This window comes from Monodon monoceros, unplaced genomic scaffold (assembly GCF_005190385.1).
Source record: "Monodon monoceros isolate NGI ecotype Baffin Bay Population unplaced genomic scaffold, NGI_Narwhal_1 Super_Scaffold_22, whole genome shotgun sequence".
NCBI lineage: Eukaryota > Metazoa > Chordata > Mammalia > Artiodactyla > Monodontidae > Monodon > Monodon monoceros.
Window position 1 is genome coordinate 15,988,510 of NW_021703779.1, and position 14,087 is coordinate 16,002,596.

At 41.4% G+C, this 14,087-nt stretch overlaps 1 protein-coding gene across 2 annotated transcripts in view; it reads left to right on the plus strand.

The window, feature by feature from the left end:
• Positions 1 to 10,634, plus strand: part of CDKL5 (cyclin dependent kinase like 5) — a 190,631-nt gene extending 179,997 nt beyond the window's left edge. Inside the window, exons 17-18 of one of the 2 annotated variants that reach the window (XM_029240581.1) lie at positions 924 to 1,043; positions 3,409 to 10,634. In XM_029240581.1, the coding sequence (XP_029096414.1) occupies positions 924 to 1,043; positions 3,409 to 3,795 (507 nt within the window). In that variant the 3' untranslated portion in view covers positions 3,796 to 10,634. The remainder of the gene's footprint in view (positions 1 to 923; positions 1,044 to 3,408) is intronic. The other variant, XM_029240582.1, reaches the window with a different exon arrangement.
• The last annotated feature ends 3,453 nt before the right edge of the window (positions 10,635 to 14,087 follow it).

A 14,087-nucleotide genomic window follows, 5' to 3' on the forward strand; every position in this document is an offset into this window, starting at 1 on the left:
TTTGGGTTGTCTGATTAGCCAGTTGTTGGCAGACAGTATTCATAAAATCCCTTATTTCCTGTAAAGAATTTGATTAACATTTACAATTAACAAATGTCTTTTGGTTTGGCTCACAAAGTTTGTTAACACTTGGTTGGCAGTTTGTCTCTTTGAAACCAAGTGAAATTGACCAAATTGGGTGAGCTTGCAGGCTCCATGAAAAAACAGCTTCTGTTAGTTGGTGATTTGCTCTTCCCTTGCCTGGCTCTAGCTTTTGCTGGTCACTTAGTTGAAGGCCAGGGCTTTTGCACTCTCCTCTGTCCACCAGAATCGGCGAGTGGGCCAGTTGCATTCGTCTGGAATTTGTGGCACAAATTTCTAGCACTTACATAGTGCATAATGCTAGACCCAGATTTACTGGGTAGTGTCTTGGGAATATGATTCAAACCATACTTTCTCACTTTGCTATCCTTAAAAGCCTGCTAGACTTCTTTGGCACCACCAAACACAGTGTATGGATCATTTTCCCAGCAGGAACAAATTTCTGTTTTATTGAACTGGTTCATAACCTAACTGCAATATGGAATGAGGGTACGGCAGCAATTCCTGGTCCAGCTCAATTTAACTGCTCTCTCTTACAGCGACTAAAACTAACAGCATGGGAATGCTTTAAGGGTTGAGGTTTAACAAAGCTGCATGACATCTGCCAATTTTTCCTAATGCAGGGAAAATTATTAAGAGGGCAGCAGACTTACACTAGCATCACTTGCATTGTGAACATTGGGAGAGTTGTGATTTCTTTTTTATTGAGTCTTCTTTGGAGGGGAGGGGGTTGAGTTTTGGTTTGGTTTGATTGGCTTTCGTTCTCCTCTTGCGTGTGGTTGCATATTCCTATTTAGGCTTACTGGTGTGATTATTGAATCCTTGTCCATATTCTGCTCTAGGTGCCCAATTCTGACGGCCCTGATCTTCTGACATTACAGAAAGCCATTCACTCTGCTAGCACCCCAAGCAGCAGACCAAAGGAGTGGCGTCCTGAGAAGATCTCTGATCTACAGACCCAAGTGAGTGGTGCCTGCATCACTCCTAGACTCTCAGACTCTGCAGTGACCGGTCTCTCCTGAAGAGAGGACAGGGTTGAGAAATTTAGCCTCTCAATGTTACAGCAAGGCTGAGAGTCTGCCCAGAATATACCCTCAGAAATAGCCAGATGCATCTTGGGAGTCCGGATGAATGGAGGAAAAAAGCGAGCTTCTATTAGTCTTCACCTGCGGGTAGGGGGAGGACGATTAAGGGGAATGAATAAGATACGGTTCCAGTCCACAAAAACTCTGCAGCCTAGGAGAGAGAGAAAATTCACAAATGACCATAATTCATGGTAAAAGTGAAGCGTACCATAAAATGTAGGGGAGGGTAAGAGAAGGTAGTGCGAAGATTAAGGGTTCGTTAAAGGTGGTAGCCTACAAACTGCGCCTTGAAAGACAGATATAATAAGCTTTCTGAAAGACTGTTTAAGCTTCTGAAATCTGTACTAGTTTTGATAGAAAACCGGCAAACATTCGCATTAGGAACTGCATATTAGAAAGTATGTATAGTCACGTTTCTCTGCCATAATGGGGGAATAAGCAGAAACCGAATCCATACATTTTTCACGTAACTGAGGTCTTATCTCCTTGAAGCAGCCTGTTTTGATAGAAATTTTTAAATATTGTATCTTTTCAGCGTCCCATAATGAGCATAGTAACATAATCTAACTTGTTTTTGATTATATTCAATATTTTATAAATCTCTTAGTCCTCTGTACTGAAATTTCTCACAACCCTCATGAGCTTTTGAGGCTGTAGGGTTATTTGTGCCTATAAATGACCATGGATTTCTGTGATTCGGAGGAGTAGGTTCTATTTTATAGGTTTATTGTTTACTCTCTTTAACTATAAGCTGTTACTTAGAGCTGCTGAGAAGAGCTCCCTAAATTTCAACTGTATTTGCCCAGCCATTTATATTTTCTGCTTCTAACATAATATTGGCTGGAGGGGCGAAGACAGTGTAGAGAACCAGATATCCCAGTTATTGGACGTGTACCCGAACTAAAAGCACAAGGCTGTGAGTGAGAGGGCCTGATGTTCTATTCCTCATTTATTTAAAAAAAGAGAGAGAGAGAGAGAGAGAGAGAGAGAGAGAAAGTACAGGGTTTTAGAACCTTCTTTGTGTAACCACTTCTTTTGCCGAGAAGCTCTTTTCAGGTAACTTTATATCTCCATCTGAACTATTGTGATTGTTCAATAGTTACATGTGGTCAGGGCTGTAAAAGTCACCAGGAATGACCATGGAGGATGCTTCCCCAGGAGCGATTTCTACTCGAGTCAGTGCTCAAGCAGTAGCCCCTGGATTTCAATGCCCTGTTCTTCCGACTCTTTAGTATTTCTTGAGATTATCAACATTTTACTTTGCTGAGCCCTTAAAAGCCTTGAGGCCCTTGAGGATTGGCAGCCAGAGGTGCCTCAGGCTGGGGCTTCGGCCCACGTGCCGGGGTCCGCGGTGAGGGCCTTGACTGTCAGGGTGCTTTCCCATGCCTCTTCTGACGGTGACCCCATCAAGCCTGATAAAGAGGAAAGGGGTGTGAGTCAACTTTGGCCAGTGAGGAGCCTGTGGGGCAGATGGCTTCTGGGACCCTCCCTCCTGTTTTGAAGTCCCCCCCACAGTGCAGCACCCCATGAGGCGAAGGCTCCCTATGAGTGAATTGTGTTTTAGAGTCTCTAGGGCTTTTGCTTATTTCTGTGTGCTTTGCATTTTTAGTGCCCAAACTTTACCTCCCCCTCAAAACAGTAAAACACCAAAAAAATGATAAAGTGCAGAAAGGGAACATTGGGATTTTGCAATGCCAAGGGAAAGGGAAAATCAGGGAGATAAGAACAGAAGGGGGTACACAATTTTTAGCCGAGTATGTTGCTACCTATTGAAACATTACATTTTTTCAGTTACTCTTGCCGCTAGACATGGTGGAGTGGCTGAAGTTTAGCAGGTGAAATCTAAGTGGCAGCTTTATGCAGAGTTGTTGGGAAGGAAGTCTTCTCAAAAGGGAGAAGCACATCCCTTCTTTTGCTTCTTTCTGATGGTTGGCGCATGAGACCTCCCCCCTCCCCCCCATAAAGATGGGATGCAGCCAGATAGAAGGTGCCTAAGCCTTTGATCAGTCACCATACCAGCTCTAGATTTCTTCTACGTTTCTAGGCTTTTTCATTAAAGAAAAATAACTCCAATCTTGCCTGAAAAAGAACAAAAGAACAGATAAGGCTGGACTGGCCCGTCCTCCCCCACACCCGCCCTCCCTGGCTCCACACGGTCATCTCAGGTCTGTGCTCCGTTTCCTCCCAGCTTTCAAGTCTACTCTAAATTAAATCCTACATGCACCTTCATCTTTTCTTTCAGAGCCAGCCATTAAAATCACTGCGCAAGCTGTTACATCTCTCTTCAGCCTCAAATCACCCGGCTTCCTCAGACCCCCGCTTCCAGCCCTTAACAACTCAACAAGCCAAAAATTCCTTCTCAGAAATTCGGATTCACCCACTGAGCCAGGCCTCTGGTGGGAGCAGTAACATCCGGCAGGAGCCAACACCAAAGGGCAGGCCGGCCCTCCAGCTGCCAGGTCAGATGGACCCTGGTTGGCACGTGTCGTCTGTGACCCGGAGTGCCACAGAGGGGCCTTCCTACTCTGAACAGCTGGGTGCCAAGAGTGGGCCAAACGGGCACCCTTATAACAGAACAAATAGGTCCCGAATGCCAAATCTGAATGATTTAAAAGAGACAGCCTTGTAATGTGTGCTGGAGTGGGGGGGGGGGGGGAAAGGGACAATCCGGTTAGGAGGGGAGGGGCGGGGGTGGGGTGGGTGGAGAATGGGCGGGGCCGGGGTGGTAAGCCAGTATTTTCAGCTTTATCAAGGTGTGTGCAATATTGTATGTGTGGAGCCAGCTGGCTCCTCACGGCCACAAATGCTAGTCAGGGATCTTAGAGCCACAGGAGTTCCTTAGGGATCACCAGTCCCCACGAGTCTTGTGTGAGAATGGATAGTGTGCAGCTGAGGAAGAAGACACTTTTGCCAGGTTCTCCCCCTTAGGTTCCAGCTCTAGTGCAATCGCCGTTGAACTTGGGAAAGCCAGGATGTGTTTTGGCACTGCAGGGGATAGAAAAATATGTGTTGACCAATGTCCTTACCACAGATTTTTTTCCGCCTAGACTAAATGTGGGGTTTATTGTAATCCAAGAGTATCCCTTTGAAGGGTTAGCAGATGAACTAACTGTATGTCTTAAATTGTTTTCTAAACTTCCATATTTGATAGGGTTTGTAACATTTATTTATAATTAATATTGTACTGTTATAATCATACCTTTTCTGTTAAACGTAAAGTTATTTTGAGCTGTTTGGAACATTGTGAAGCAGTGGGACAGCTACAGTAGTTTCTATAAAAACTAAACAGTAACGTTTATATATTGCATCAGGAGTATTTTATTCTATATATAAATATATATATGGTAAATGTCTGTCTGTTTTATAAATATAATCATTTAAAGAAAGTATCGTTATGACACTATCTGCCATATTTTTATACATGTGTGATATGAAGTGAGTATTATACTTCTCATCAAGGGAGTTGAATTGTGGCTGCTCGTGACTGTAACCGTAGGAACCTTGCTAAACTTTCAGGCGACAGCGGCAGCTTCTAGACACGATCCTTGGTAGCAGACGAGATGCAGCATCTCCTTCTGAACCCACAGGGAAAGAAAGTTGGCTAGGCCAGTGAGAACTCCAGCAGGCCTGTTCCGTCCTCACACAGTTGGCTCCTCTTCGTGTCCAGGGACGTTCCTTGCACCTGAGGGGAGAACAGATCCAGGGTTACTCATGGGGTCTTTGTAGAGAGAATGTGCTCTTCTGCTTAGCATTAGCGTAGGGCATAGACCAAAGATTTGCCAGTGAACATTCCTAGTTGCGAGGTTGTAAAAGGTATCTGCAGATCTTGCAAACCAGCTCTATGCTCCTGAATCCTGTGCACTGTACTGGAGACTCTTGGCTGGTAGCGTGTGAGATACATGTGTGGCATTTCTATTTCTAAATGCTTTTTTTGTTATCGCTCTTTCCAATATATTTAAAAGGCTCCTGAAGCGATTCCAGATGTAGAGAAAATTGCTGTACTCATCTTCCTGAGACGGTCCATTTGTAACAAGTTTATCATGCACATCAGTAAACACACATACGCACACACACGTGGCCAGAACAGGACTTACCTTTCCCTCATTTGATCTCCTTCAACTCCCAGGTTATTCCCAAGTATCATCAAGGCCTTTGGCCAACAAGGGTCATAGCCCCGCGTTTCTGGGCCATCCTTGACAGAAATCACCTCAATACCATCATCCGTCAAGAGTATTAGATTTTCGGAAGTAGTCTCTTAGCAATAATATTTTTAAAGGTCCCCTCCCACCCCTCAAAGAGGTAACTTCTCAGTATTTATTACTTGTCCCAGGACTGTGAGAGTATCAGCCCCTGAATCAAGTTGGCTATAATTGAAATCTGCTGAGTTACTGTTCCCCTCCCCCAACATTTTAAGAATCATAGCTCTGATGATTATAAAGAAAAAGGTCTTAGTTTCTTTGAAGCTTAAATTGTGTGCATATTGCATTTTTATATAACTACTATAATGATGTGTATTGATTATATATAGAGGTCATTTTAAGGTGCTTTTAATTTAATTTTAATAAGTGTAATAGGCACTAAAATAAAACTCAACTAGGTACTATCATTGAAACAATTTGATTCAAACCAATAGTTTGCATGCTCTTCGGTTCTTTTTATATCTTACTGCTTTCACCAGTTCAGTGCTGTCTGAGTAGCTCTGAATTCTGGCTTTTTCCAGGCAGCTGCCCAGTTATATAGTGATGTGGACCCTTAGCAGTTTTTGCCTGGATACTAATGACTCTAAAAGGGTGTGTAACTCTTCTTTTTTAAACTCAACCTGTACCTTGTATTCCCCCTTGCAAACCAGAAACTCCATTTTTTTCCTCTGGAAAGACTTCTCACTGTGCTGTGCGCTTAGGAACTGCGCAGTCACATTGCCATGCTGTGGCATTTGAGGCTCGTTGTCACCTAGGGGCTGGTTTCCCATGTTTTCATCCTTGCTAACATTGGGATCTTAGATATTTGCAGAACATTTATATTCGTGATGGTTCTTCAAAGAAGGGCTAGAATAATTGCCTTCTACCTAGAGCAAAGTAAACCTAACTGATGAAGAGTCAATACATACTTTTCGTACATTCCCAGATTTGAGCCAGAAAATATCTGCAATGTTTTCAACTAGTGTTTTTGACATAGCTCTTTTATCCTCTTCTCAGCTTTTGTCCATTCTGACTTTCATTGACCTCAGTAAGCTGTAAATGATCTACAATTCGCATTTCTAGCATGCATATTTCTCTTCCTGGTCACATGGTAAAGTTTTCTCTCAAATCTAATGGGCCCTCTTTTAGCTCTGAACTTATTTTCCTCTGGTTGATGAATTATTGGCCTCACAAAGATTGCCATCTGTGATAAGATTAAGGACTTGACTTAAGGTCACAAAAGTCTGCATTTTCTTTAGGAAGGGAAGTTTATGACATCCATGTTCTATCATCTGCCCTAACTTCCTAAAGGATAAAAAGGTTGAATGAAGGCTTATGAATTGCTTTGTTTATGGAAGTATCGCTGATCTTGTGAAAAGAAACTCTGCTTTACTGTTTTTCTACTTCTGCTTTACCGCCATCCTCATTATTCTTCTCAGAAGTTCTGAATGAACTTTTACTAAACCTTGTTTGGTTTCAGTCAGAGGTTTAGCCTCTCTAGAGCCCAAGACAAAAAGTGCTCCATGCTGAGGGGCTCAAGTGAGTTATCTACAGCAGGATTCTCGACCAGGGCCAATTTTGCCTCCTGGAGACATTTGGCAATGGCAGGAGACATGTTTGGTTGTCACAACTGGGGGGGGTGGTGTGCTACTGGGATCTAGTAGGTAGAGGCCAGGGTTGCTGCTAAACATCTTGCATGCCCAGGACCGCCCCCACCAGACAAAGAATCATTCAGCCCCAAATGTCAGTAGTGCCGAGGCTGAGAAACCCTGCTCTACCATATTCCAAGCCCACCTGTCTGCAGAGCTTGGCCCCGCGCTAGTTCTCTGCAGGCTTCAAAACTGCAGGTACGAATTCTTTAGCGCTGCATTCTCTTAAAGAGTCTTCTACCACCTTTCTTGAATCCCTGGAATCCTACTGTCTGTTTTCATTATCTTGGACCTGCTAAAAGGTGCATCCTTTGGGAGGAGACCAGAGTCACTTTATAGGTGTTTGAGAACTTAAATTCTAGGTCAGCATCCTAAGAAAATCTTTCATAGAGCCATGAAGCTTATATTTAGAAGCAAGCAGCAGCCTGGCAGATTGGCATGATTTTTACCAACTGCTCAAAGACATCCATGGCTTTTAGCTGTCTCTCCCAAAAGAAAATGTGTTTGTTTTTAATTTAAGTCATTTAATAACTCTTTACAAATATTGGCGTATGACTGATTAGAAGCAAAAAACTCTTAATTGGTGGTCATGATGTGGCTGTTATAGGAGTATTTGTGCCGTGTGCTTTGGTTAAATCTGTTTTAAAATGTACTTTAAGATTCACCATTTGCAGTTGTACTTTAATTCTAAGCTCAGAGCCATGCTGGGTAGTTTCCAGTCGCATCATGTATTATAAAGTATGTTGTGGTTGTAGAGTTAGACAGTTTAGCATATTTCTAACCTGAAAATTAGTGGGCTTTGCTACGAAATGCTATCCCATTTTTCCTTCCCAGCACCTCTTAGTTAACATCATAGTACCCTCACTCCTTAAACTAGTTTTTAGAGTAAATAAGGAAAAAAGCCATTTATTTTCTTCTAGCTAAGTATTGAGAATGACTCATAAGTGTACAACTGTTTAAGGCCAAGAGGATTACTTTTCAAGTATGTAGAAGGCTCTGTCCATTTCTGTTCACCTAGGTCCTGGTGGGGACTCAACCTTTAGCAAGGGCAATGGCTCATTGCGACTTATTCCTAGAGCTCAGCTGGGACTCAGAAATCTGTATAATCTCTCCTGGTCAGAACATATTTTCTGGAGAGCAGTGCTTTTATATCTAGAAGTTTGTTAGCTCCTGCATTATAGTCAGATATTGAGCTCCATGCGAGCACTAAGATCCACAGACTCATACTTTTGTCAACTGGGAATGTGGTATGATACACTGAACCAAGTCAGAAAATATTGAAATATTTCCTTGCCTCCTTCAATTCATCACTAATGAAGTGTGTAGGCAGAGAAAACTTATTTGCAGTTAAAAGAAAAATGGTTTCTTTAAAAGGGGCTGCAGAAACAACAGTACAAATGTCATAAGTGTCCTGTTGCTAATCCGCAGGGCCAGGATCTCACAAGAAGGCTCTCTTAGAGACTTAAAGGGCCAACTTGCAAAATAAAAACTTGTAAGTGGCTCTGATTTCTTCCTTCTGCATCTTGACCAGCTGAGATATAGAATATAATAACTTGAGGTCTGATTCAGCTGGGTAAAAAATTCCGTATTAGAAACCATGAGTAAATGGAAGAAAGTGAATCTGTGACAGGATGAGTCCCTTGTCTTTCTGTATACACACAATGTGGTAGAAGTACAGTGGCTAGGAAACTATGGGCCTGCTGCCCTATTCTATTCTATTTCTTCTTTTTTAATCGAATGTACTATAAAATGTCATAGACTTTTGTGCCAAGTCAGTTACTATGTGAATATTCATTTCCCATAGTGCTTTGTTAATATATCAGTGTTAGGCCTGGTCCTGACTCCACCTTTCTCCACTCCAGGCACTGACCCACCTTTCTGTGTATTTCCTATAGGCTATTAAATATGATCACAACCTGCCTTGTACTTCCATTCATTAACTGTTTACTCCCAAGTTTGAGGGAAGTTTGTCTTTTGTTTTGCCAGAAAAAAATTTGTAATAGTCTACACGTTGGATTTCTAGGGCCAGAGAACTGTGGCAGTGAAACTGGTATCTCTTCTAAGGCCCTTCATTACCCAAAAGGTTAAGCTCTCTGAACCCCATTTGATCCTTGGATTGTATTTTGATCTTCCTTTGGAATCTTAAAAATAGGTCTCCATGTTGTATGCAGATTAGAAGTTGCCTTGTTCACTACTCTTCCAGCGCATAGTATCAGGGAGAAAGAGGCCTTATCTGTTCCTCCATCCCCTCCGTTTTGACAGACTGCAAAGAATTCCTCAGGACTTCCTTTGGTTTGGGATTTTACTTTCCCAAAAGCCTGATCTGATTCATTTCAGGCATAGACAAGCTTGTCCTAGTGCTCTGCTTCAGGGCTAATCAGACAAAACCCAGGAATAGAAAAGGTAGATGCCTTGACTTTTGTCCCTGTTGGGGGATTAAAGTGTTTATCGCCAGAGTTGTCAAAAGCTCCAGTTACAACGCATTCAGTTTCAAGGGAAAAAAAATGATGCTTTTCCTTCTGGAGAACTTTTAAGTTCTCCACAGCAGCTTAGATTTTCCAAAATGGAAAGTAAAGCTTGTATAAAATCTGTTTTCACTAGAGATATACAGTCGATTATAGTCACTTCAGTCCATTTCCCTCTCCTTGTTTCCTCCTTGGTCACTGATTGAGTCAGGCTGGAGGGGTAATGCTGTGATTGTAAGAAGTAAATTCTCACGTGAACGTGGACTGATTAACAGAAACAAACCAAACAAAATAGTTGCCCCTAATTCCTATCTCCAAGAATTGCTTTGTGCCATTTTGAATTCAGGTAGTTATTCTGTATATATTTAGAAGACTATTCTGAGCTTCCTCAATCTCTAGGAAGTTTGAAGGGGGTATCTGGGAAGACACAGAGCAGGGAGACTTTGAGAACCCTGCTTGTGCCTGAAAACAAAAATAGGGATAAGCCAGAATGATGTAACATCTAAGTTTGTGGTAGATGAAGAATCAGTTGAAATTCTTAATTGCACAGACTTTATAATCCATAATATAAAGTGTAATTCCATACTTTGTACTGTGGCAAGGGTGTGACGTGGTGTTAACCTTTTTAATTTTTGAATCCAAGCTGAATTTAAAGTGTTGAATATTTAAATTCCTCACAAGCTAATTATGAACCATTTGTAAGGTGTTTATATAACTCTTTGTATCATGTATTGGTACATCTTATCAAGTTTTTTCTGGCATGTATTCCATTCTAAACTTCTGTAAAATTTCTATTGTTGCTGTAAATATTATACAAATATCTATTCCGTGGTAACCTTAATTATCAGCATGAAATGGTTAATTTTTACTGAGCACAATGTATTTTTGAATGGATCTTCCCAAATGTCTTTAATAAAATGCAGATTTTGCACTGACTGATGTGATTGCCAGGCCTTCCCCATCTTGAGCACTGTGGTCCCTCTTGTTTGAACAACAAGCAGCTCCGTGGTAGTTCCTTCTTTGTAAAGAACTCGTTTGAATTCAGATGAGGGATAATGGGCCTTTGAATTTGGAATCAGTTTAAGGGACAGAAATTATTGTAAGGCAGGGCAAATCCTGTTATTTACTGATGTTGATAATTTTTTTTTTTTGTATTTATAAAGCTTTTTTCCCCTTCTGGCATTTTGAAAACTTTTTGGCTTCTTTTACACTTGAGTGTTGCCTCGTTTGCACGTTGCCAGACACTCACTTGGTGGTTTGGGGAAGATGGGAAGAGATGTCAACCTCCTGCTTAGTGCCATGGAGGAAGCAAAGATGGACAGCTTAATAAGGATTTCTTCATGTTTTAGAGCAAGGGGTTGGCAAACTCTTTCTGTAAAGGGCCAGATAGTAAATATTTGAGGCTCCGTGAGCCATTGGATCTCTGACTACTCAACCCTACTCACCATGCAACTCTGCCATTGTAGTGCAAAAGCAGTATAGATGATATGTAAATGAATGGGTGTGACTGCGTTCCAATAAAACTTTATTTACAAAAACAGGCAGGGAACCAGATTTGCCAGCCTGTTTCAGGCCCTCACTTTTGTCTTTAAGGATAAGAAGACCAACTAAGTAAATGGGGTGGCCAGGGGAGAGCTTAAATTTTATGATAACATGTATAAATATTCTCCAACTTTCTTTATCTTTCTAAACAAAGGATAGGAGCTAAAACCCTGTGTCACCAAAATCTTCACTCCAAGTTTCTCAAGTGTCATAGAAACTTGTGGCCTGTGATTTCAACTATACTGTTTATCGAGACTGAATCAAAGTAACTGGGGCTTGTCATTTTTTTATGTTCATAGCACTTACTATGGCTGGGCACATTGCCAAGTATTTTACTTTTATTATTATTTTATTTTTATTTATTTATTTATTTATTTTGTGGTACGCGGGCCCCTCACTGTTGTGGCCTCTCCCGTTGCGGAGCAGAGGCTCCGGACGCGCAGGCTCAGCAGCCATGGCTCACGGGCCCAGCCGCTCCGCGGCATGTGGGATCTTCCCAGACTGGGTCATGAACCCGTGTCCCCTGCATCGGCAGGTGGACTCTCAACCACTGTGCCACCAGGGAAGCCCTACTTTTATTATTACATTTATTTTTTGGAAGACAGCAAAGTGGGTAGTATCCCCATTTTGTAGATGAGGAAACTGAGGTTTATGGACTTTATGTTAACCTGCCCAAGGTCACCCAGCTAGGATTTGAATCCAAGTATGTTCACTGGAAAGCCCATACCCTTTTAACACTACTATACAGTGTGATCACTATGTCTCCATGTATAGAAACTGACATGGGTTCATGACATGGGGTGATTCATGTACCACCCTTCTTCCCATCTCCCATCAAGTGGTAATTGAACTGATTTGAGAATAGAACGTTTCATTGAAACAAATTTGACAACTTCCTACAAAGCTACAGTAATCAAAACAGTGTGGTACTAGCATAATGATAGACATATAGATCAATGGAATAGAACTGAGTGTCCAGGGAATTCCCTGGCGGTCCAGTGGTTAGGACTCCATGCTTTCACTGCTGAGGGTGCAGATTCAATCCCTGGTTGGGGAACTAAGATCCCACAAGCTGCGTGGCATGGCCAAAAAAAAAAGAATTGAGTGTCCAGAAACATAAACCCTCACCTTTCTGGTCAATTGATTTTCCATAAAGGTCCAGGGTCATTCAGTGGGGAAGGAATAGTCTTTTTGACAAATGTGCTGGGACATTTGGATATCCACATGCAAAGAATGAAGCTAGACCCCTACCTCATATCATACAAAAATTAACTCAAAATCGATCAAAGATCTAAATGTAAGAGGCAAAACTATAAAACTCTCAGGAAAAAAAAAATAGGAATAAATCTTCATGATCTGGATTTGGCAATGGTTTCTCAGATATGACACCAATAGCACAAACAACAAAAGAGAAAAAATAAGTTGGACTTAAAATTTTAAAATATGTGTTTCAAAGGACTCCTTCAAGAGAGTGAAAAGACAACCTATGAAATAGGAGAAAATATTTGCAAATCATTTATCTGGTAAGGTAATTGTATCTAGAATATATAAAGAACTCTTACAACTCAATATTTTAAAAACAGCCTAATTTCAAAAATGGGCAAAGGGTCAGAATAGACATTTCTTCAAAGAAGGTGTACAAACACAGTAGACACATGAAAAGATGCTTAACATCATTACTCATTAGAGAAATGCAAATCAAAACCACAATGAGAGATACTACTTCATACACACGAGGATGGCTACAATCAAAAAGATAATAACAAGTGTGCAGAAATTGGAACCCTCATACATCGCTGGTGGGAATGTAAGATGGTGCAGCCATCTTGAAAAATTGTCTGAAAGTTCCTCAAAAGGTTAAATTGAGTTACCATATGACCCAGCAATTCCACTCCTGGGTATATACCCAAGATAAATGAAAACGTCCACACAAAAACTTGTACACAGTTGTTCATAGCAGCATTATTCATAATAGCCGTAAAGTGGAAACAACCCAAATGTCCATCAACGGATGAATGGGTAAATAGAATGTGGTTTATCCATACAATGGAATGATATTCAGCCATAAAAAGGAATGAAGTACTGATACATGTTACAACATGAATGAACCTTGAAAACACTATACTAAGTGAAAGAAGCCAGACAGGAGAAAACCACACATTGCATGATTTCATCTATATGAAATGTCCAGAATACGCAAAATCTACAGAGACAGAAATGAGATTAATGGTTGCCCGGGGCTGGGGTGGGCAAGTGGGTTGGAGAGGTGTGATGGCTAGTGGGGACAGGGTTTCTTTTGGGGGTGATGAAAATTTTCTAAAATTGATTGTGATAACGGTTGCTCAACTCAATATACTAAAAGTCATTGAATTATACACTGTAAATGGGTGAAATTTGTATGGTATGTGAATTTTATCTCAATAAAGCTGTTCCAAAACAAAAATTTCCAATATAAATAATTATTTGGAGAACCTTTATCCCTGCCTCATCCTGTTTACTTCTTTTCTTTTTTTCCCTTAACTATACTCCCCTCCTGTGTCTGGTGTGCCAGTTGTAGAGTCCTGAACTCTTAGGCTATTGCCATTTTCTCTGACAATCCATGTCACGATAAAAGTTCGTTCAGCTTTCCTAGTAAGAATCTCTAGGCATTCTGTTCAAAGTGGATTTGTCCATGTGTCCTAAGGCCAGAGAAGGATTTTTTTTTTTTCCCTACCCTGAATTGATACCTTAATGTGTGAGAGAAGATTGAGCAGAGAAAAGCGTTTTTCCACGTTTAAGTATACAGCATGGGGATTGGAAAGATGCTGGGTTAAATAAGCTGTTCTAAGCCCAAAAACACCAGGGAAGAGATTTGGGGATTTTAGGAGGCTGGCCGTTCACAGAGAAGGTGAATACGATGTCCAGGATCGTGTTGGTGTGAGTCCATTGCCTCGGCTTGGCGTTTGAAAACAGAAAGTAACTCAGAGAAATGAGCTGCTAGCAGAGGCTGCACTGCCTCAGGACCAGGACAGTCTTGGCTTCCCCAGTCTCGCTGGATTCCACCCCTTCTCGGCTCCTGCTTTCAAATCCTCTGATTCCACCCCTTCT